The sequence below is a fragment of the Oryx dammah genome, unplaced genomic scaffold (genome assembly GCF_014754425.2).
Source record: "Oryx dammah isolate SB20612 unplaced genomic scaffold, SCBI_Odam_1.1 HiC_scaffold_29, whole genome shotgun sequence".
In the NCBI taxonomy this organism is placed as follows: domain Eukaryota; kingdom Metazoa; phylum Chordata; class Mammalia; order Artiodactyla; family Bovidae; genus Oryx; species Oryx dammah.
In genome coordinates this window covers 9,513,641-9,538,063 of record NW_024070213.1, presented here as the reverse complement: position 1 = coordinate 9,538,063, position 24,423 = coordinate 9,513,641, and the positions used below count along the sequence as shown (strand labels likewise).

The window sequence follows — 24,423 nt, the reverse complement described above, 5'->3', positions numbered from 1 at the left end:
GAGTGGGGCGCGGGCTAGTTAACTTATTAGTTACATTTTTTTTTTACAATCCTTTTACTGATTACCCTAGGAGAATTCAATATTGATACTATGCTTGTTAAAGTCAAACATAAAATTAATAGTTTTACTATTTCCAGGACCGTGCAGACATTAGGATATTTTAGTTGCATTTACCCACTTTTTAACTCTGTTGCTGCCATGAATTTTAAAGCTCACAAGACATAATTTTTTCCCAATCAATATTAACTTAGATTTATCCACATATTCCCCCTCTCCTTTGTTCTTCATTGGAATTTCCATATTTCCTTTTCCTTTCTATTTTTCCCTTCTCCCTAAAGCAGTCTGTCCTTTAACAGAAACTCTGTTGATAACAAAAAGCCTTGGTGATAAATATTATGGGTTTTTTTTTTTTTCGGTCTGAAAACATCTTTTTGTCATCTTCCTTGTGGGATCTTAGTTCCTCGACCAGTGATTGAACCCAAGCCCCAGCAGTGACAGCGTGGAGTCCTAACCAGTGACTGCTGGGTAATTCCCAATGTCATCTTCATTTTTGAAGGGTCTTCAGTGAATGTGGAATTCTAGGGTGGCAGTTACTCCCTTCCAGCATTTTATTGTCTTCCTTTTTCCATCCCTTCTCTTGAGAAGTTAGCTGTTGCTCTGGTCATTGCTCCTTGGAAGATCATGTCTCTTTTTTATCTGGGACCTTTTAAGAATTTGTCTTTGATTTACAGCTGTTTCACTATCAAAGTCCCAGTTACGGTTTTCTTTGTGTTTCTCATCCTTGACATTCCCTGAGATTCTCTTTGCTTATTTTGGCTTGCTGGGTCTTCACTGCTGTATGTGGGCTTTCTCTGGCTACGGTGAGTGGGAGGCCCTCTCTAGTTGCTGCGCAGGCTTGTCATTGCAATAGCTTCTCTTGTTGCAGATCACTGGCTCTAGGGCGCGTGGCCTTGAGTAATTGTGGTGCAAAGGCTTAGCTGCCCCATCATGTGGAATGTTCCTGCACTAGGGATGGAAAGTGTGTACCCTTGGAAACATTGTCTACTCAAATTTGATTTCTGCCCTATTTGCTCCCTCCCTTTCTGGAGCTCCTCATATTAGAGCTTTTCATTATGTTCCATATGAATCTTGTGCTTTTTTCCCCCCTGTACTTTCTGTTCTTTCCCCTCAGTCTTCATTAAGGATTATTTCTTTTGAGATCTCTGATGGAGTGCACAATTCCTTCTTCAGCTGAGTTTGATCTGCTGTTAGACTTATTTATTAAGCTCATAAGTTCAGTTAATGTATCTTTCAGCTCTGGAATTTTCATTTGATTATTTTTTAGTTTACAATTCTCTTTCAAAATTCTATTTGTCATCTGAATTCTTAGATATATTAACCATGATTATTTTCAAAGCCTGGGTCTCATAACTCCACTATATGAATCTCCTATAGAGATTTGTTTAAAATTAGACTTTTAATTTTGAGACAATTATAGATTCACATTAAATTGTAAGAAATAATGGAGACAGCCTATGTTCCCTTTTTAGTTACATCAGTGGTAACATCTTGCGAAGCTATAATACAGTTTTATTACCAAGATACATTGATACAATATTATTCCAGTTTCCGTGGCTTTCCTTGTACTCATGTGTGTGGATGTGTGCATATGTGCCTGTCTTAAATATAGTGTATTTATTTACTTCCATGCAATTTTATCACATGTGTAGGGCTATTAGCCCTTAAAATTTTTTTTTTCACTCTTGATTTTCAGTCATTCAGTTTTGTCTCCAGATATGTCTGCTCATTTCTTATGTACTGCCAAACCTCGTGTGGCAAAAATACATGAGTTTGGATGATGCTATCTTCCTCCAGAGAGAATTTACTAGCTGGAAAGGAAGAAACGCCCCTTGGAGACCTCTGACCATGAATGTAAAATGAGAGTCAGCGCACATCAGAGCCCTGTCCTTTTCCACATCAGCGCTCAGACGGGCAGGTGCTGGCGGGAAGCAGGTGGGCAGTGGGATTTAACCACGGCTGGATGGTGCCAGCTGAGTGGGACAGAGGGAAAGAGGGTGTTGTAAGGAAACCGGTGGAAGAGAGGATCAACAAAGCAAATCTGCCTGCAGCTTCATTTTGCTCAGTGCTAAGTAATGAAAAGCAATGTTTTAAAACAAATCTGGATTCGTTCTGGAGTAGAATGCAGAAAGCACAGGAGTTTTTCAGATTACTCAGTGGACTTCAAACATGGTTTTCCTGTTTGAAGTGCTGCTTCCAGCTATACCCTTTGCTTCATGGGGGTGAATTCCTCTTGTTGGAAGTTTAGGAAACTTTGGAAAAGCCTGAGAAGGCTGTTCTGCTGGTGTGACTTCCTGTAACCCCAGACTGGCCCCCTGGCATTTCCCAGGGACCATCTGAGGACAAGGTCTAACTAGGAGCAGTGACAATATTGATGGGGCAGGAGGGTGGAGGCTGTGCCCCTGAGGTGGTCTGCACAGAGAGGGCTGGGGACCAGGTCAAGACCTCTCAGGGATGGGTTGAGCCCTGGAGGGGTGGGGGAGCGGGTAGCAGCCCCTGACACTGAGAGTCAGTCTAGTCTCTGACACGAGTCACAGGGGTCCAGGTAGACTGTGAGGAGGGGACAGGTTGAAATACAAAAACAACAGGTTGAATTACAAAAAACAACCCATCTCCCCAGGACCCCAAGGGATGCTCTGGGGACCCAGGCAAGTAATTCAGGCAGATTGGGTCTCAGGGAACAAGTCAGGAACCTGGGATCCCGTAACTGGGGCACGAGGTGGGGATGAGGTGTTAGGAATGAGGCCAAAGCCCAGTTATTAGAACTGGGACACTTTCCATGTGGGACCCGTGTACTTCACATCCTTCCTGCAGAAATCCTGGAAACAGGGGTGTGTCTGTCCCTGGGACCTGGCAGAGCCTGTCAGGTTAGGGGGGCACAGGTGGAGTTGGGTGAGGCTTTGGTATAGTGGGGTGGCACCCCCTCTGTCTTTACCTACTGCCCTGCTCCAAGTAGTAGCCACTTCATTCCTGCCCAGCACCCCCAGGGTAGCCCCACCTTTGCAAGAAGAGCCTCAGAGTAAACATCACGTTTATTTTGGACATTCAAATTTACAAAAACAAAAAGTAACAAAAACCATGACATAGCATACACGCACACGCGCGCACGCACACACACATACACACACATGTTGCATCTCATGTCACTTTATGTACAAAATCAGGCGGGGCGGGGGAGGCGGGTTGCCAGTAGGATGCACTAATTTCACAGAGTCTGACAGCTTGACATGCTCACTCGCTGCTCAGCCTGGGCCCACGTGAGCCCCTTCCCCACCCAGCAGGGTCAGGGGCCAGGGGGAAGGGTTTGGAGTGGCAGGCAGTTGGGACAAAGATGGTGAAGAGAATGATTCCATCTTTTTTGGGGGGGGGGTGTCCCTTCCCCAGTTTGCTCAGAGCAAGAATGCTGGGAAACAGAGTAAAGAGGGGACCCGTTTGAGGGGGGCTTGGACCACCGCATCATGGAGCGAGCGCTGAATGCAGAGTCGGAAAGCTGAGTTCAGGTCTCCCAGTATCCAGGCTGGGTAACCCCAAAGACTGCTCATCCCCCCGGGCCCTGGCATCTTCATCTGTAAAAAGAGGGCTTCGGAGCCCTTCCTGTCCACGCCTGTAGTCCCAGGCCTTGCACAGATGTGGCAAGCTGATCGGCCTCTTGGGATGTTGGTTAGGGGTGCCATGTGCCACAGGGTGGGAAAGTCTGGCAGATAAGAGGTGTGAAGCACCTGGCTCAGGGCTGGGCCCAAAGCAGGGGTTTGAGAAGGGTCAGCTCTCTCCCCTTTGCAGCCTGGGACTCTTGGAAGACACCCAACTTTCTCTCCCTTCAGCTCTCCTGGAAACTCCAGCCAGTGAGAGAAGGGCTGGGCTGTGAGCACCCCTCACAGGGATGTGTTCCCCGAAGGGGCTGAGAACCCTCCACTGACCTTACCCAAGGGGACCCTGGCCCAGGGCCCAGTCCATCCCTCACCTCTGTGTTCCTCTGGGTTGGGGTGAACAGGCTCAGGAGCAGTAGACAGCCAAATCCCATTCCACAGGCAATGGTAGCACCTGTCCCCTCAGGCTGAAGGGTGGGCCCTGGATGTCACCAGCTTTGAACTCTGGGTTCCATCACTTGTGGGCTGATTGACATGGGCAGGTTACTTAACCTCTCTGGGCTTCCATTTCTCTACTGTACAATGGGACTAAGGATAGTCCTACTTAGAACTGTTGTGAGAGTGAATGAGTTGATCCCTGTGAGGTACCCAGCATGGCAAGGTTACAAGGGTATAACAGACATGGTTCCAGCCTCGTTTTCAGCTGGGAGTAGCTTGAGGATGCAGCTGAGCACCTCTCCCTCCCCATCTTTTTGGCTGTGCCTGGGAGTAGCTGAAGGTCAAAGCTGGAGTCCAAACAACAGGCATTCAGCAAAGAAGGATAATCAGTAGACAGAGGAGTGGGGACTTGGGACATTCATCATTCTGGAATGTAAATAGGGACCCAGGCCACTCACCGATGGCCCAAACTCAGAGCCTACATGGCAACATCTCTGGTTTTGTTCCTGTTCCCTCTGGAGGGCTGACCAGGATGATTCAGCACAGGTCAGAAGTCTCACGATCACCATGACAAAGCATAAAGGACTTGGGATGATGTTTCTGGGTGGGCTCGAGTGACCAAACAAGTTCTATCACCTCCTTCCTAAGATTCTTTCTCCCCAAGGCCTCCACAAAAGCTGCTCCCTCAAAGACAATAACATAAACCCAATAAAGCCCAGTGTTCCTGAAATCTAAGTTCCAAATTTCGCCATCACCCCAGCAACAGCGTATGTCATTATGAGGTGCTTGACCCAGCACTAGGGCTGATGTCATTGGCTGTTACCAGGGCAACTAGATCTCAGCAGGTTCTGGCTAAAGCACGCCATCCCTCCTTCTAGGGGGAGTTGGGCTGAAAGTGCTGAATGGTCCATTTGCCCTGTTGAAACAGAAATGAGGATCTGGGAGCTGGAAGCAACAAGTCTTGGAAAAGCCTCCGTGGCCCTGCACCCCACAGTCTGTAGCTTGGGCATCATGCCTCAGGCTAAGTGGATGTGGGGAGCAGATACAGGGAACCAAAGGAATAAAAAGCTACCAGTGCCCATCTGACTTAAGTAGCCAACAGCTGTCCAGACACCCGGTAGGTGATTGGGGAGGGACCCCAGTGTTCTCAGCTCTCCATTCCTGCCAAAGTGCCGGGAGATCACACCTCTCCCACCCTACCTTTCAGGGATTGAGGGTGGGAATGCCAAGATGTCTGTATGTTTCATACAGGAAAGTGGTCCAGTGTTGAAAAGCATTTTTGGAATGTTGGAAAGTATTCTGACCCCTCAAATGTCCATCCTCTTAGGTTTAGGCTGGACTCAAAAGCCTCTCACGGGCAAGAAGTATGGAGTTGGGGAAAGAGCATGGGGTTCTAGTCCTGGCTCAGCTCCACTAAGCTGTGTGATCCTGTGCAAGTCACTTGCCCTCTCTGAGCTCCTTCTCATATGAACAACAAGAGGTCAGACTGGGTGGCTTTTCTCAGCTCTGATATTCTTCCATTGTCTTGGGGGAGCTGGTGGGGACTCAAGGGTAGGGCCCAGGTAAGCCACCAGCCCTTTGAAACAATCAGATGAGCAAGGGTGCCAGGCTGGGGGTGATCCAGAAGAACTGACCTTAACAATCTGTGTATAAGGTTGGTCTGCTTTGACCCTTGCCCTTGCCCTTGACTCTCTGGAGCCAGCTGCTGACCTTGACCCATGCCTAGCCAGATCCCATCTGCTGCCCAGTCCCAGGGCCTGCCCCTGCTATGCCCCTTGACACTTAAGTAGGTTCTCAGTCTTGTCCCACCCTATCCACCTGGAATCATAGACCATCCTACATTTGATCTGGAGAGCTCTCAGAAATGACCAAAACTCACAAATGAGGACGGCCAGCCAGGAGGGAGCAGGGACTGTCAGCAGACTACACAGCAGGCTGGCAGCAGAGAAGACCAGGAACCAGGGGCTCCTTCTTCCCATCCAGAGCTCTGCATATCACTCCATGCTTCTCACTGCCCTCTCTTCTTCTTTCCTTCCCCATAGGCTGCAGGGCCATGCAGAGCGGGTCAGTATTGTGGCTCTGCTAGAGCCTGGGTCTCGTGGGGCACATACCTCTGTCCCACGCTGTCCCCAGCCCAGGCTAAAGTGGTCCAGGCCCTGTTCTGGTCAGAGAAGGGGCAAGGTGACCATGCCAGTGGATGCACCCATAGGTGGGCCTCCTGAGATCTTGGTCCCCAACTCTCCAGGCTGGAGCTGGGAAGGGAATGTCCTGGAAATTGAGGTGGGGCTGGGCCAGGCATGGAACCAACATTCAAAGCAACCATTCAGCACACAAAGAAACAAGGAAAGAGGAGGGAAGGGTGCAGGTTGGGGTGGGGGTGGGGCAGGGGAGAAGCTTCAACAAGATTCCCTTGCCCGTGACTGGTAGCTGGTGGAAAGATGGAAGGGGGTGAGTCTGAGTCTCCAGCGTGGTTCTGTCATTCCCTACTAGCTGGGGGACAGCTCCACAGCCCATGATGGCCCTGAAGAGGAAGGGGGCATGCCTGCCTCATGGAGGAAAGGGGACAGGCAACCATCCCTGCCACTGAGACAGTGGGCTCTTCACCTGTACACAGTCCCAAGGATGGTGCTGTGAGATCAGTGGAATCAGCTGTGGTTGATGGGTAAGGGGACATGGGGTGAGAGATGGCTCCACTCTAATGCCAGCAGTGGGGCAAGAGCCATGGGTGCTGCGATGCACCCACTGCCAGGCCCTGAACTCACCCCAGGCTTGACCTCTTGACTCGAGTTGCTTGTCTCCATTTAAGTGGGATCAGGGGGACAGCCATCAAGGGCAGGGTGTTCTGGAGGTGTGGGTACAGGTGGGGGAAATGGGAGGCATGGCCAGGAGTGGGACAAAAAAGGAGACCAGTGTGTGAGGGTAGGTTAAGGAGGGAATGCGCTCCTGCCCCGGAAGGTTCCTGAATTGGCAGGCAAGGGAGGGGGCCCCCGGACGAGGTGGCCCCTCATGCCTTGGCCCTGCCCTTGCAGACATCAAAGGCAGTCTTCGTTGCACCCCCAAAGGCCTCCACTAGCTTGTCTTCCCATGGGAGGATGTTGCCCAGCAGTGGCCCCGTACAGTTGGCAATGCCCGTGACCTGGGCTGGTGTCAGGGCGTGGTCCCAGAGGTTAAACTGGGCAATGTCACCCACGAAGGCCTGGGTGGCATCAAACCGGCCGCCTAGGGTATCCTGGACCAAAAGAGCAGAAAGAAACAAGAAAGACACGGAGTAAGGGAGCAGAAAAGATAGGCAGGTAGGTGCTCAGTGAGTCAGAACTCTGTCCCGGCTGAAGCCCCGCCCCCTCTAGGTTCTAGCCCCGCTCCGAGTCCTAGTCCCGCCCCAAGTTCTGGTCCCGCCCCTTGGGCCAGTCTCGCTCAGTCTGCCCATCTGCAGAATGGCTGGGTCAGACTGAGTGCTCACTTCTGTGCTCTCAGGGACCCTCCGCCTACCCCTCCTCCTGAGGCGCCTGGAGTGAGTGGGATATCTAGTTGCATCCTACCCTGACCCTTACCTGCTCCTGGCCCAGGATAAGGATCCCATGAGGCTTGATGGGGTGCCAGGCGGCCAGGTTCTCACCAGAGCCCCGCAGCTCCCCATCCTGGTAGGCAGACCACAGGCCATCCCTTGTGGTCCAGGCGATGCAGATGTGGTGCCAGCCATTGTCCTTCAGGCTCAGGGGCAACTGGGCCACCTGGAAACAGGTCCCCCAGCCCCGGGTCAGAGGTGCCACAAGCCCCAAGGCTGGAGCAGTGGGATGGGGATGGGGAGACCAGTGTCCCTCCTTCCAGGGGCTGACCCAAGGTCTGACCCTGCCTGTCCCCCCCGCCCAGTGTCTTTCCAGCCACTCTTTCCTCTTTCCCCACAATGTAGCAATATCATCAGACACTTCACTCAGGTCACAAGCAACTACTCAGTGTTGGTTTTTGGTGTCTCTAGGTAGGTTATTCACTCTCTGACAGGCCTGTAAGGTGGGAGTTGTATCTCACAAGCCTCCCTTCCCTGAATATCTCACATAGTGCCCGACACACAGCTGGGCTCAAGAAGTGCTGGGAATGATGAAACAAGCCTTGTACGCGGAGGCCGAGCACTGCCAACCACAACCCCCTGTGGGACCCTGGGGAGGTTGCTCTTTCCTCCCTGGGCCTCAGTCTCCTCATCCATAAAGTCAGGGGCTTGGGAAAAGGGTGGCAAATATGCAGCCACCTCTGCCTCCTACTCCACCCAAGGCAGACATGGCTAATCAATCATGAGCCTAGACTCACCCTCAGAATCTTTCTCATCACAGTGTTCTTGGAAGGCACTGCTGATTGATTGGAGTTGGCTTGTGAGATGAAAGGTACTTGCTGCTTGTGAATTTGGGGCTCCCAAAGGGCTCTTTCATCTCCTAGGTTCTCTGAGATCACAATTTATTACAATATTCTCTGAGGCCTACTTGATGCCAGGCCTTGTTCTGGACACCGGGGGATATGGATCCGGTCCTAAAATGAGCTGAGTCTGCACAGGAGGGGAGGACTTCAGGGACAATATCACAAAACAGAGTAACATAGGGGCCATGTGGGAGACACAGAAGCCGTGAAGGCCCAGAGGCAGAGAGGAGTGTGGGAACAGAAGATGTGAAATCTAAACACATCTGGAAGTATAATGAGCTCTGGAAATTCCACTGTAAGGCAAACCAAGGTTGGGGGTGGAAGTCAGTTTGCACAGCAGGGGCAAGGGATTAGAGGCTGGAATAAAATGAGAACTGTGAGTAGTTTGTGAGGCTGGTACTCAAAAGGCACCAGAATGTCAGGAAATTGGGTTGCCTTGTGCCCTGTCCAGGGTGCTGAATTCCTTCTATTATACTAGAACTGACTGCTACCATGGGCAGAGCCAAGGATGGCAGCCAGGGAGGTTATGAAGGGGAACTGGGTGGCACGATCTAGATGTCATCCAGCTACCCTCTGATGGACTTAGAGGGTAAGTGTGTACTGGGCCACAAGGGAAATTCACTATCCCCTGGGCCTATCTCTTTCCTCCTCCTCCAGGACACCATGAAAGGCACCTCCTGCTGAGCAGCTCTGTGTGGCTGTGGCTGGTCACAAGTGGGTGCAGTATATGTTCTCTGCATTTCCCAGGGTGTCTCAAAAGACCAGCATGCCATCAAGACCCAAAGCAATATGTCAGGCTGGGGAAGATATCTGCGGGGAATGGCGTGATGAGCTGCTCACCGTGCTCCCCCCTTAATCACCATGGCCCTGCTACCTCACTCCCCCGTCTCCCCAGCTTGTCCTGCCCTGTCCACTCCTGGGAGAGTGGGTCCTGGGCATGGGGAAGATTGGTGACCCAAGGGCAGAACAGTGGAGCCCAAGACCCCCAAATCACATCATCACTCCTTCACCAGCTTTGTGGCCAGAGTGCATTATTTGCCTTCACTGAACCTCAGCTTTTCCATCTGCAAAATGAGGATAATAGGGTGTCTACTTCCTGGGGCTGTTGGGTCAACGATGACAATATGGGTAAAGTACTAGCACAGGACTTGGAATGATAAAAATGGGGCACATTTATCAACATTTGTTAAACGCCAGGTTCTGCTCAAAGCCGTTTACATGTATTTAAGCCATTTAATTCTCACCACAACCATGTAGTTGAGGTTATTATTATTCCTGCTTTACAGATGCGGCACAGGGAGGGTAAGTGACTAGTCGAAGGTCACAGAGTGGGTTAGCGGCAGAACTAGGATTCAAATCCAACATTCAGGCCAGAGCTTGACATGGCACCAGCCTACTCGCCACGTGAGGAGAGGGGCATGGGGCTGACTGCCAGGGGGAGGGGGACACGGAATCCACCAGCTCTTCTGCCCTCGCTCCCCACCTCCCTCCCCAGAGAGGTCCTACCCCACCTCCCTCCCCAGAGAGGTCCTAGGACCTCATTTGCTTCTCTCTTTGCTCAGGAGAATGAGCAGGGCCCTGGGGGCCCTGGAGGTGCCTGATGTAGGAAGCACTTCCAGTCCTGCTCCCACAGCCGGGTTGCTGGGGAAGTCTCTTAATCTCTGTGATCCTCACATGCTCCTCTCTAAATGGCACACCACCACTGACAGCCTCTCTTGGACAGGAGCTCTTATCCTATCAGCCCCAGGTCTGGCTTATCTTGAATTCCCAGAACCCAGCCTGGCATGAGTTCGTCCATCTTGGAGGCATTTCATGCGTGCTGATTCTGCTGAGCAGGAGAATGGAAAGGCCCCACCCATCTGGGACCAGCACAGAGCAAATGATCCTGGAAGGGTCCCCCTGCCTCACCCCCATCCCTCCGGCTCTGCCCAGCCCGCACTCACCTTGTCATTGATCAGTAGCTCCATGGGATCGTGGCCCGCCTCCAGCAGCACAATCTCGTTGGCCTGTCCGGGCACCGAGTAGGAGAAGGGGGTGCCCTGGCTAGTGCCACCAGACCTGGAGCGCAGCCACATGCAGACGGTGAAGGCGTAGAGCTCAGGCAGCGCCTTCCGCACACGGGCGTACATGTAGTTGTTGCGGATGGGAATGCTGATCTTGAAGGCATCTGGGGGGCTGTAGGCTGAGGACCCTGAGTGGGGTGAGCAAGGCGAACACGGTGGGGGTCAGCAGACATGGATGGGGGCGGTAGGCAGGGCACACTCCAGAAGGAGGGCTACTAGCCCCCTGGTAACCTCAACTTGTCTATAAGCCTCAAGGGTGGTCCTCACCAAGTTTAAAAGATGAAAGCTCCCTGAGAGTTCACGAGTCCTAAACTCCTATTTTTCAGATGAGGAAAATGAGGCCTGGGGAGAGGAAGTGAACTTTCAAGGTCATGGAGCAAGCCGGCGACAGCTGTGGACCGAGGAGCCAGGTTTCCTCACGCTCACACCTGTACAATGTCCAACATGCCATGATTTCATGACCCTTGTGGTGCCGGGCCCAGGTGTTAAACAAAGGACAAAATTCTGATGGCAAAGGCACTCTTGTGGGGGGTGATAAGTGCAGGGACTTTAGAGTCAGACCTGATTGAAGGTCTAGATCCACCACTTACTGGCTGTGTGACCTTGGGCAAGTCACTTGATCTCTCTGAGCCTTATTTTCCTTATTTATTATTTATTTATAAATATTTGTTTATACTCTTTTTATAAATATAATATTTAATAATTATAATAAATATTATAAATTTTATTTATTTATAGCCTTATTTATTATTAGGGGATAATAAGCAGAGCCACCCCTGTATGGTCTGTGAAGATTAAACCAGCTGGCATATCAAGTACTTAGCCCACTCCCAGAATACAGTGGGTGAAAATGTGCCAGAAAATGCTAAATGGTAATGGTCACAAAACACCCCAATCATTCTCTCTGTCTCACAGCCTCTTCCCCACCAACCTATCTAGCTTTAACCTCTGGGAAACATTTTCTGAGTGAATCTGCCCCCCTGAGGACCATCCAAGGACCAAGGATGCCCTTGCCCACCATGCCCTCTGTGGGGCCCAGGACCCACCGTGCTCCAGTTCGGCTACACGGTCCTGCAGGGCGTCCAGCTCCTTCTCCACTTCCTGCCGCTGCTGCTGGCTGCTGTGACCAAGGGCTACCCGTTCCTTCTCCAGCGCCAGCACCTTGGCCAGCAACTGCCCCTCCAGCTCGTCCATCTTGGAGTGCAGGGCAGTGGGCACCACAGGCGCAGGGGCTGGGGCGGCTGAGAAGTTCACTCGGGCTGGAAGCTCCTGCTGCTCACAGACGGAGAAAGGGACATTCGAAGTCAGTCAGAGGGAGGATGGAAAGAGACAAAGTCCCAGAGATGTCCACTAGCCCTGCTTGTGTGACCCCTGTTGAGCCTCAACTTCCCCATACATATAATGGGATGGCAATGCCTGCTTCAGGCAGTGAACGTGCACTGCGTGTGCAGCAGCAGGCTGTCTCCAGTGCTGGTGTGTGATGGGAGTGGACAGCAGGCTGGCTCCTGTCCTCAGGACGTCTCAGCCTATGAGGGCCAGCAGTGGAGAGCTGCAAAAGTCCCCCAGAGGGTCCGATGTGCAGTTGGGGTTGAAAGCCACTGCCGAGCCCTTCATCACTGGAAGGCCGCACCTTGATGGGTCCTTGAAGAGGTGGGCTGTCCTGATCACCACTTACTCACACGCCAAACTTTTCCAAGATGGTTCAAGACTCTGTGTGGGTGCCGGGCAGACCCAGGGGCACAAACCAGGGGGCTTCTGGAGTAGGGCTCCAGCGCTGCTGTGATGGGTGGTTAATATCACAGACTCCAGAGGCAGGCATCCCAGGGCTCAAATCCAACCTGCCGTGCAGCCTGAGGCAAATGCCTCCATCTCTCTGAACCCTTGCTTCCTCTCAGGCAAAATAGCACAACTGTATTTAGAAGGGTTGTGGGGATGATTAGGTGGTAAATGCCTGTGAGCAGAGCCTGTTTACTCTGCTGTCTAGAGCAGGGTGTTCGAGGGTGGTCTCAGACACCCCCATCCCACCCAGGATGAGGACAAAGTGTCTTAGAGTCCTCCTTTGGCCTGCCTTAAGACCCCCGCGGGAAGGAGAATTGGGACAGAAGCCAGGGGATCTTTCCTTTCCCCTCCCCTGATGGAGGAAACCCCTTCTGGGGTGGAGGAAGGCAGCCGAGGCCACAAATCCTGACGCTGGGAGGGGACAGTCTCTGCTAGACACGCCATGGGAAGCCGAGTAGGAAATGAATAATTCATTGAGCTTCTAGGAGCCAAATAGACAAGCTTGTCCGCTCTCCCCTCCTCCATGCTCCCTACTGACAGCCCGATGCTTCCTAACTGTACAAGGGCCCTGCTGGTTCCCACTTCACCTGCCCTGAGCCCCGACTACGGGCTTAGTCCCAGACCTGAGCTCACTGAATTCTCATGATTCCTTCACCGAGCAGATATTCCCTGAGCACCTACTGTGGGCCAAACAGAAAACCAGGAGCACAACCAAGCATTCCCTGAGCACCCTGCACCTACAGGGACGGCCCCACAGCTCAGGGCAAGCACCAGAGACCCTGCTCAGCTTCACTGGCCCAGCCCTGACCTTGTCAGTCATTTGCTGTGTGACACAGGGCAAGTCCCTTAACCTCGCTGAGCTCTTTTTTTTTTCCTACCCCTTTGATGAGAGGATAAATGTGTCCCCTGCTTCAAAGTGCTGGGGGTGGGGAGGGCAGTGCAGGCAAAGCGTCACTGCCACACTCAGCACCAGAGAGAAGGGAGCTGCCACCACAGACAGTGACGGGATCACGCACTCGGTTCCGCCACTCCATCCCGAGGCGGGGGGCAGGTGGGTTAATCTCTCTGGGGTCACTTTTCCCCCTCTATAAAGTGGGGACTTGGAATGTTGGACTTGCAGGCCTGTGGTCAGGATCAAAAGATGGTGCGTAGTAGGAGCTCCAGCTTGACCCAGTGTGGCCACCTGTATCCCCCGAAGTGTCCCACGTGGGAGGGCACAGCCATCCACCTATGCAGACGCCTGCTTGGCCCACCAGGTGGGGAGCCCGGGTGAGGGGGGCGGGGCACGGATGGATGAACTGCTCAGTACACATGGCCCCACCTTATTACACAACTCTTCACTGTCCACTATCTGGAGGGCTCCTTGGAACTCCCCAGGGGCCCACGAATCCTGACTCTGGTGCTGACTAAACACAAAGCCTCAGTTTCCCCATCTGTAAAATAGGAACAACCGGCCCCACTCTGCCCATCCGCAAGACAGATGTAAGGATGAAACAGTGGAAGTAACAGATCCTTGTGGAGTGTAAAAGCAGAATGCATGGGACTTCCCTGGCAGTCCAGGGGTTTAAGACCCCATGCTTCCACTTCAGGGGCCCTGGGTTCGATCCCTGGTCAGGGAATGAAGAGCCTGCATGCTGTGTGGTGTGGCCAAAGAAGAAACAATGCAAACTGTGAGGCTTGAATACATCAGCTGACAGGGAGCTTGCTACCTCCAGAATCTTTCCTTGACCGCAGACAGCTCATGGAGTGACAGGGCCAGCCACCCACTGCATCTGAGGCAGTGGGACTTCTGGGAAACCTTAGGCTGAGGCAATTAACTCATGAAGTGCCATCTACATCAGCACTGGAAGGGCCGGGGCCAGGTCTCCTGGAACGGGCCCCCTTCTAGCTTCACTGTCCCTCCATCCACTGGGCCTACCTGGGCATGAGGGACACACCTCTGAAGGAAGTCCCCCCTGGGCACTTTCCAGGCATTTATTCATGAATCCTCACAGCCACTCGTTTTGGTTGGCACTCTTAGTGTCCCCATTTCACAGATGGGGAAACCGAGGAAGAAGTCCTTTGGAGGGGCTGAGCAAAGCTGACCCCTCTGGAGCCAAAGCCTTCTCTCTCTCCCGCAGAGTCCTCCTCCTTCAGAGGGAGAAAGACCTGCCAGGAAGGGACAGGACGTCAAGTGGTATTTACACAGACGCCGCTGCGAAGAGACATGGCACAGGCCGAGGGAGGTGGGCACACAAGCTGTTCTTTTGTCAGAGCCGCCAGCTCTGCCGCCGGCAGGCAGGCCAGGGAGGAGGTGGGCTCACGGGATCCTGTGTGGCCCCCTCCCCACCCTGATGTCTGCATCAGAAGAACATGACTCCCCCCACTTACCCATCTGTTGCAGGCAGAGGCTGTGACGCGTGGGCTCTGGGCCTGATGCCCAGTGGGCCCCCAGCCCAAGATGGTGGGGAGACGACGCCATCACCCCACGCGGGTCCTGATGGGGGCTCAGAACCCACACTTGTCGTGCTGGGAGTCCGGGGAAGGGTTTGGTGGAAGTACGTGGGGCCTGGAGCCAGAGCCCAGGGTTCCGGTCCAACTCAGCTAACGTGCTGAGCTCATTAGCACTCAGTAACAAGATGCTAACGGAGGCAGCTGTCCTCACTCCCGCGTGCCGCGTGCCAAGTCCTGCACTCCGGAAGCACCATGCAAACATTCCACAAGCCCTCTCAACTATCTGGGGAATTAAGGAGGGCTGCTTTTCAGATGAGAGAGCAGAGGCTCAGAGAGGTAAAGTCATCTACCTGAGGTCACACACTGCCAAGTCGCAGAGCCAGGACCTCAGTTCAGTCCCTTCTGCCTCCAGAACCTCTTCTCCTTCTTTGGTCCTGCCCTGACAGTCTGGGTCTCAGTTTGTCGGTCTGCCAAATGGGTACAGTGCCGGCTGTCCTGCCTGCCTTGAGGGCCAGCAGAAGAGGTTTCAGTGGCCTTGAGAAGGCTGGGACGATCTGGCAGGTGGTGTCAGACCCTGGTGTGGGGCAGCTTTGCAGAGGGGCATGGATGGAGGGACCTGCCTAAGTGGGGGAGGTCTGGTGCTGGGAGGGCGTGGGGAAGACCCTGCCACCTTGTCCCCAGGTGGGGTCTGCTCCTTTCCTATGAGGGGCAGAGGGAAGGTGCTGGTTTTCATAGTCAAAGTTCCACCCTCTGCACAGTTCCCATCCGCGCAGACAGCACAGGGCCCAGCTCCAGGGGTAGGAGGGCAGAGAGCAGGCTTGGTGGCTGTGGTGTGGGTCAGGCCACGTATCTCCCATATGGGCTCATTCCCTAAGTCCTGTGTGAGTCTGTCCCAGCTCACACCCAGGCTCCAGTAGCCCACTGACCTTGTTATGGAAAGTCTCCCTGCCTCAGTTTCTTCATCAGCAAAAAGGGTACAAAAATAATAGCCCATAGCACTTCAGTGAGAAATTTTAACAGATATAATGCCCTTAGAGTTGGCAAACGATGGGCTATGTGTCAGCTAGTATTATGATTATTACTAACACTCCTTAAACATCTCTTCAAGGAGCCCATCCTCCTCCATCTTCAACCATAGATGTTTTTGTTTAATCATTATATTGAGAAAAAAAGGCAAGCTACAGAAGAACAGTTGGATATCTTTCATACAAAGGTACAAAGATTCAAAGCCAGCTCATGTATTTATAAAAGCATAAATAAATGCATGGAGTGATAAATACAAATTCAGGACAGCGGTGACCCTCTCTTGGGGCTGGGACAGGGGAGGCCCTCAGAGGCATCAGCCGGTTGCAACTGTCAGGGTCTCGAGCGTCAGTGGGGACTTGGGTGGTAGTCTTTACACTTTAGTGTCTGTCTGGTTCTAAAAAGTTGTTTTGGCTGTGCTGGGTATGGTGTCGTTGTACCTTAATTCCCCGACCAGGGACTGAACCCACACCCCCTGCCTTGGAAGGCGATTCTCAACCACTGGACTGCCAGAGAAGTCCCCAATAATTTTCTTTTAAAAAATGGGGGGAAAGATCCAAGAGCAGAGTCTTGAGGGTAGAATCTTAACCACGGCCTCACTCGGCTCCTTTGTCCTCCCCCACAACCCCAGTCCAGGCCACCGTCCCCACGCTCCTACTCTGGCCTTTCTCCACACAGCAGCCAGAGAGGCAGGCAGCTCAATGCAAATCCAACCACGCTGCTTGCACCCTTCAGTAGCCCTCCTCTCCCACCATCAATACCCTGCCCCTCTACTCTTAGCCCTTACTACATACCCCTAGAGGCTACCCTTCACTCCAACTGAAAGGCCCAGCTGTCCCTAACTCCCTCTCACCCCTGGGCCTCCGCACATGCTGTTCCTTCTGCCAAGAACACTCTTCCCGCCCCCATTCCACCTCCTCTGGCCAGTGCCTCCTCGCCCTCAGCAGATGGCAGCTTCCCTGACGCCTCAGCCAAGAAGCTCCAGAGGGAGAGGGAATGAGGGTGTCTCTGGAGGGACTGCAAGGCCTCACTCTGTCCATCCATCCATTCATTCGTCACCATGCGCTGTGGCAACACGATGACAGGCACCAGCATGACTCTCAGGCCAGACAAGGCTTGAGTCACTCCCAGGCTCCCCACTTACTAGATCTGTGGCCCTGGGCAAGCTCTTCAACTCCTCGGACCCTCAGTTTCCCCAACTGCTAAATGGGAATAATAATATCTACATCTTAGGATATATGTAATAACAAAAATGACAAAATATGTGAAGCCTGGTGTATAAAAGTGGCTGACAGAGAGTCATGACCATCATTACTACTTCCTATTATTGAGAGGCAGGAGAGCGTGAAAGTGAAAAAAGTGTTAGTCATTCAGTCATGTCCGACTCTATGCGATCACATGGACCAAGGCTGGCCGGGCTCCTCTGTCCATGGAATTTTCCAGGCAAGAATACTAAAGTGGATTGCCACTTCCTTCTCCAAGGGATCTTCCCAACCCAGGGATCGAACCCGAGTCTCCCACATTGCAGGCAGAGTCTTTACCATCTGAGCCACCAAGAAGAGCATAGTGAGTAGTAACTGAGTGGGATGTGGGCCAGGGAGCCAGACTGCTTAGGACTGAAATCCCAGCTGAGTGACCTGGCCAAGGTTCTTAACCTCTATGAGCCTTGGTTTCCTCATCTGTGAAATGGGGAGAGTAACAATCCCCTGGTTCTTGTGGGACTAAATTGTAAGGCTCTCAGAACAGGCTGGCAGAGAAGGTGGGGTGAGTCGAGGGAAGGTCTTTCAGAGGGGGCGTCCTGCTCCCACTTCCTCCCCAGGAGCCCGCCTGGCAGGCTTCTCTGTCTCCCTCTCACCCAGGCAGGGGAGGGGCAGGAGAGCAGGTGGCAGAGGCCAGACCGACCTTTGTCCTGGTCCCCACTGCGACTTTGCAGTTGGAATGGAAAACAGATAAATGGACCTCTGTACACCGAGGGTGCCAAGTCACGGCAGTCAGCAGGCAGGAGGGGAGGTTGGGAGAAGGGGGAGTGGCTCCATGAGGGTCTGTCCATACACCCTCCTGGGCTCTGCGACCTCAGAGCAAGCGACTAGACATGCCAGCCCCAGGCCCTTTTGTCTCCCTTCACATACTCTCCATCAAGCTGCCACAAAATCCCTTCCTGGCCCTGCCTGCCCACATACCTTCTGGGCCCTGGGCCAAAATCGGCAGCAGAGATGAGGACCCCACCCTCAGCCTATTTTCACAGAAAATCCTGGTTGTCATCTTGGCTCAGCATTCAACAAGCTGTGTGGCCTTGGGCAAGTCACTCTGCCTCTCTGAGCCTCAGCTTCCCCTGGAGTCAAATGCGGGGTGGGCAGGGGCACCTAAGAGCTTCCCCTTCAGGTTGGCTGTCTCAATCCCTGTCTCAAGTTCTGTGGGGATCAAGTGTCTGACTGGCCTTGTCACTCAGGGGGTGGGGTGCACCAGCCCCTGACCTTGGTCCACCTCCCACAGGCAAGGACTTCAGAAAATGGCCAATAAACAGAAGAAAAGGTGCTCAGCATCATGAGTCACCAGAGAAATACAAACTGAAACCACGATGAGTCCACTACACTCCCACCAGAATGGGGAGTGTCTTTAAAATGACCACAGCAAGGTTGACAAGTTTCACACCAGGTGGGTGTGCAAACACTTAGATGCCACTTTGGAAAAGCGTTTGGCAGAGCCTCCTAGCACTAAATATATGCCTCTCCTGGAACCCAAGCATCCCACTCCTGGGGATACATCCAGGAGAAATGAGGACTTTTAACCAACCAGGGATATCACAAGGACATTCACGGCAGCTTATTTGTAATAATCCCAAGCCAGAAACAACCCAAACATCCTTCCATCAGAGAATGGGTAAGTAAGGTGTTTCCACGCACGGAAACACTACACAGCAGTGAAAAGTAAACCACTAACACACACACACCATGACTGAAGGTCAACATGCAACGAGGACACCAGACATGAAGGGCTGCAGCTTGCCTGAGTCGATCTGATGGAAGTTCAAACACAGAGAAAACTCATCTACAGCGATGAAAACTGGAATCGCGATGCCTCTGGGGAAGCCTGGACTCTGGGGTCACAAAGGAGCTTTCTAGGGTGCTGGAAATGTCCTGATTCTTATTTGGGTGGTGCTTCCATGGGTGTGCCCATGCATATATTTTCACGCAGCTGTGCATTTAAGATCTGCGTCTTCTTCACAGACATAGAGAACTGACTTGTGGGCACTGTAGGGGAAGGAGAGGGCGGGATGAACTGAGAGTGGCATGGAGATATGTACACTGCCATGTGTGAAATGGATAGCCAGTGGGGATTTGCTGTGTGATTCAGGGAGCTCACACTGGTGCTCTGTGACAACCAGGAGGGCTGGGGTGCAGTGGAAGGTGGGAGGGAAGTTCAAGAGGGAGGGGACATATGTATACTTATGGCTGATTCATGCTGATATATGGCAGAAACCAACAGAATATGGTAAAGCAATTATCCTCCAATTAAAAATAAATACATTTAAAAAGATTTGTGTCTTTTTAAAGTATGATATGTGAGTTCTTAAATATCTTGAATGTAAAATACACCTTAAAAAGAAAGGGTCACATGTAAGTCTCTCCCTGTCTTCTGCCCAAGTGGCTCCTGCCAGGCTTGGAACAGGTAGGAGGGGTCTCCTTTCCCAGGGGGAGTCCTGCCAGGGAGGGGAGGCCTCCAGGGAACAGATGACAATTCCTAATCAGGAAACATCTGCCCAAGAATTCAGAATCTGGAGCCCAAAGGGCCTGAACCACACCCAGCCCCTCCTTCTACCCATTTTACAGATGAGAAGACTAAGGCCCAGAGAGAGAAAGCAATTAAAGTCACAAGCAAGAAGAACTCAACTTTATGCCATACAGTCTTCCCATTTCAGAGAATATTAGAGCTGCAAGGTGGTTAGGGAGCATCTACCCACTGTATCATTTTATGGAGGGGAAACAGAAGTGGGGGGTAGGGAGGGCAGGTGGTGATTTAGCTGGCTCTGGTTTCTCCAGAGTCTATGAGCGTGCATTTCTTTATCTGTAAGATGGGAATATGTACAGGCTGCTTCATAGGGCTGAAGACTGAATAAGCTAATATGCACTAAGTGCCTAATACACGTTACTGTTACTGATTGCTTTCGGCCTCCAGATTATCTTGCCAGCCAGCAGGACAAACCTTTGAGGACTGGTCCTCATCACTCTTGCTCTAGACGCTCTGATTCAGAAATGGTCCAGGCTGCTACACAAGAAGCATTTCCCTCACCTCTCTTCCTCACTCTCTTGAAGGAAGTTGGGGCCTGTTCCCTGAGATGGACCTAGAGTTGATGATGAAGAACAAGGGCTCTGGAGCCAGACGCTGACAGAGGCAAATCCGGGCTCCAGTGCTGTGTCCCCTTGTGCCAGGCTCGTAACCTCTCTGAACCCTGGTTTCTTCATTTGTTAAGGGGGATAGAATCGTACCGCCCTCATGGAAATTTTATCAGGATTAAACGAGATAATGCACAGTACCTGACAGACGGTGCGCTCTCAGCAAGTGTGAGCTCTAACTGTTACAACAGCCCAGGAGCCTCTGTGATTATCATCAGGGTGGTTCTTTTCATCACGTCCACCCCAAGATGAGGAGAGGCCACTAGCTTGCCACATAGGATTAAGAATGTGGATTATGTCAAAGAATTGCTCCTTAAATCAAGTGAGAAATCCCGCTTTACACATAAAGTAGTGCAAAACCATAACACTGCAACTTACATACATGGCTAGTTGCCACATAAATGGTCCTTTTGGAAAGTGGTTTTTGGCCACAGCCATAAAAGTCAATATCATCTGACCCAGTAACACCGCTCCTGGGAATTCAGCCTAAAGAAATAACTCAACTGACTTAAAAAGAAAAAAAAAAAAAACTATCTGCATGAAATCAATCCTGCAATGAGCATCCAGAGGAAAAAATAATTAGAAACAACCTACATCTCCAGCAACAGGAGACAGCCGAAGGACTGATGGATGGAGGAGGCTGAGATGGATCCACGATCTTAAAGCCACCATTAAAATGGTAATTACCAGCAACCCCAGCAGCTCGGGAACAATGTCCACTTCCTGATAAAGGACCAAAAGGGGGAGGGCTTCAAAAACGAATAAAATGGTGGAACTAAATGTAATCCCCTCCCTCAAATCTTTTGACATTTTTTCAATTAACAACAACAAAGATAAAAACACAAGACAAATGATTTCTCCTAAGCCCTCAAATCTGACTCCAACTTGAAGTCTGCAGGGGGAGGGTGGGCCAGAGAGACCTTTCCTCCCTTTCAGCAGTCAGTCCAGTGGGGTGGGGAAGGGGGTGATGCAGAGAGGTGGGGAGGAGCAGGGGTGTGCTGAGATGTGTAGGGGTGGGGACAGGAAAGGGACAGAGTGTAATCAAGGAGGACCTCTGGGAGGAGGTGTCCTCAGAGCAGACTTAAATGATGAGTATAGATAAACTGGGGGTAATCTGGGCAGAAGAAGGAGGAACTGGGAAACACATTGGAAATGAAATGGCAGCCTGGGAGCAGGCTGGAGTCTGCTATCACAGGAGAGCCCAATGATGGGCTTAAGGAAGATCCCTGGGGTGGCCTGGAGGAGGATGGATGGAGGGGTTTGCCTGATCAGGTGGGAGACCAGCAAGGGGGCTGCTGCAAGCATCCACAGAGAAATGAGGCTGACGGGGAGGAGGAGGGAGAGAAAGGAGCCAAGCATGGCTTCTCAGGGTACACCTGAGAAGCAGGTTGGCAGAGGACCCGAGTTCAGGTTGGGACATGATGAAGGTAGGGGGCTGGTGGGATGCCCAGGGGGAGGTGCTCAAGAAGCAATTGGATCTATTGATCTGAAGCTTGGAGAGAAACCTGGGCTGGGGATGAAGTTGGTTTGGGGGCACTATGTGGAATGGTGTTGGAAGCTTCAGGGTGCGGTTGAGTTCTGCCAGGGACAGCAAGAGGAGGGCCAGGAGGGGTGCACATGTTAAAGGAGGAGGACCCAAGAGGGGACAGAGAAGCAGGGAGGGAGGAGGGGCAGGTGAGAGGTACCTAGAAGCCCAGGGCATGGAGATTTGTAGGAGGAAATGATCTATGGGGTCAGATGTCAGAGAGGGGACCAGCAAGAGAAGAATTGAAATGTTCCTGCTCAATTTACCAACTCAACACCATGAGTATTTCCAGACACTCAAGGTGGGAGAGAGACTAGTGGTGATAAAGTAGACCCTGAAGGGCATCCTTTTGAGGTTTCTGGATGAGAAGGGAAGAGGGAAGCTAGTCAGTGGCTGAAAGGTGCATGAGCTGAGACCAGTAGTCTGATCCCAAGTCCATTGGGATCCAAGTCCCAGCCACTGTCAAACACCCCAAAGAGACTGGCTCTGGCTGCTGCAGGCTCAGAAGGCAGTCCTGGTGGGCAGGCAGCCCCTCCATGTCCCCTGCACTCAGAAAGCAGGCGTGCATACAGGGAAGCAGGACTTCTTCCACCCAGGAGGCTGACCTGGTGCTGAACCCCAGCCACTAGGATCCCCCCAACCTCAGCGGGCTAACTGGAGGGGAGCCCACCCTGCCAAATGCACAGATGCTGGGGGAACAGGTCCAGGGCAAGCCCAGCCCTGCCAGCCCCAGACGTGGGAGGAACCATGGGAGCCATCTGGGTGTGGGGGCAGGGGCTAGGGCAGGCAAGAGGAAATTGATTGAAGACCAGATTTTTTTTTTTTTACATTAATAAACTCTATTTCCTAAATGGAGGATTTGTTCTCATTTTAAATTTTGGCTATTGGAAAAAATTAGTAATATTAGAACTTAATGATAAAAATAGCAGTCACTCAACTTGAGACCTCTGTGAGAGGTCTGTTAGAGGAGGTCTTCTCTGTGAGGAGGTCTCTGAACTCCAGGTTTGGGGCTGGCTGTGATAGCTGCCTGGCTGTGCTCTGACACCCTGCAGGGTGGGTGCAGATACCACACAGACTTTCTGGAGGGCCACTGGGCCATGGGTAAGGCCAGGCTTCCACACTAGCATCTCCTGTGCTGCTCCACCGGGGATTTAACTGAGAGAGCCATGGAGAGGGAAGAGTCCCTGCCTTTCCTTTCTTCCAGCCACTGTCCCCCCTTCACCAGCTGCACTCGATAAAGGGGGCAGCCGGTGCTTGGGCCTCATTCTGCCCCCTCCTTCCATGGATCCTGTTCTGCTGTGAACCCCCATCTGGAAGTCATGGATGCTGGGAGTGGTCAGGGTCTCTGAATGTCTGTCCTGACTAATTTGTCCAGCTACCCCTCCAGGTGGCTCCAAATAGGTTCTCAGAGGGAGGCAAAGGTCTGGCAGCTTCAAAGGAGAAATGGCTGGTCCAGGGTCACAGGACAGCCAAGTGTGGACTGCCCCTATTGAGCCCCTCATGTCTGACTCCAAGCCTGAGATAGGAGCATCTGAAAAAGGTGACTGGAAGGGGACAAACCCAGATGGGACCTACTCTCCATTCAGCCCCCAGCCCAGAGCGGCCGGCTTCCAGGCATCTTGGCAGGGCTAGAGCCATCTGAGCTTCTGCTGTCCATGTCCATGGTCCGAGCCCAGCTCGGGGCCTTAGGGGTGCAGAAGGTGAGGAGCACCCGCGTTTGGTTTTTGAGACACTGTTCCCTGCGAGTCTGCAGGAGAGGACGACTTCGAGTCCCTCAGACAGCCCTCCTATCTCCTGACCACAGGGGACTGAGTGTGTGGCTGGTGCTGCTTTGGGGATGTCTGAAAGAAGGAAATGAAACGGACATTTAAAGAGGTCCTGGTACGTGCCGAGCATTTTCACGTATCTACATTTTAATCAATCCACACTACAAGTGGGCACCGTTATACCCATTTTACAGACTCAGAAACTGAGGCTTACAGAAGCGCCTAGAGGAAAAAGGATCAGCAGCGAGCTTTTCCCACCTGCTCCCTGAGCCGCAGTCAGTGTGAGTTTCCGGCCTGTGTTCCCTCCCTGACTCCTCCCTTCTCCCCTGGGAGGAAGGTCCAACCATCCCCTTTGCACAGACGGAAATCCAAGACTCAGAGGCTCGAGGGCGGCCCCCCACCCCCAGGGTCCCTGAGCCGGCGGTGGCCGCGGGACCCGGGATGCCCTCGACTCTCGCGAGCCCCTCCCACCCGGCGCCGGGGGCCGGGTCCCCGATGGCGCGCGGCGAGGCGCTCACCTCGATGCGGTCGATGCGGTCCCGGAGGGCGCGCACCGCATCCTCTAGCTCAAGGATGAGCGCGGGCGAGTCCCAGGGCCCGTCGGCCATGGTGTCGCGGCGGGGCCCGGCTTCCTGGAGACCGCGCGGCAGGCCGCTCTCGCAGCGGCCCAGCTTGCCGGTGAGCTCGCGGATGGTGTCCTGGTCGGCGCGGATGCGCGCCTCCTGCTGCAGCGCCGTCTGGCGCAGCTGCTCCGCCGTGCTCTGCAGCAGCAGCAGCTCCTCGCGCTCGCCCGGCGCCGCGTCCCCTGGCTCGGCCCCCGACGGGCAGGCGGCCGCCAGCGGCGTGCACAGGAAGCGGCTGAAGAGGGGTACAGGCGGCAGCGGGTGCGCGCTGGCCGCCGGCGCCCCGGGCAGCGCGGGGGGCCCGGCCGAGCCGCCCGCGCCGTGCAGC

General features: G+C 52.9%; 1 protein-coding gene across 1 annotated transcript; it reads right to left on the bottom strand.

Moving 5' to 3' along the window:
* Positions 1-3,071: 3,071 nt before the first annotated feature.
* On the bottom strand, positions 3,072-24,422 carry NPTXR (neuronal pentraxin receptor; the record flags this gene model as incomplete). The annotated part of the gene is made up of 5 exons (XM_040233505.1): positions 3,072-7,311; positions 7,634-7,813; positions 10,433-10,680; positions 11,599-11,824; positions 23,991-24,422. Coding segments are annotated over 5 exons (1,311 nt in total), but the record flags the coding sequence as incomplete, so codon positions are not given.
* Position 24,423: the final 1 nt, after the last annotated feature.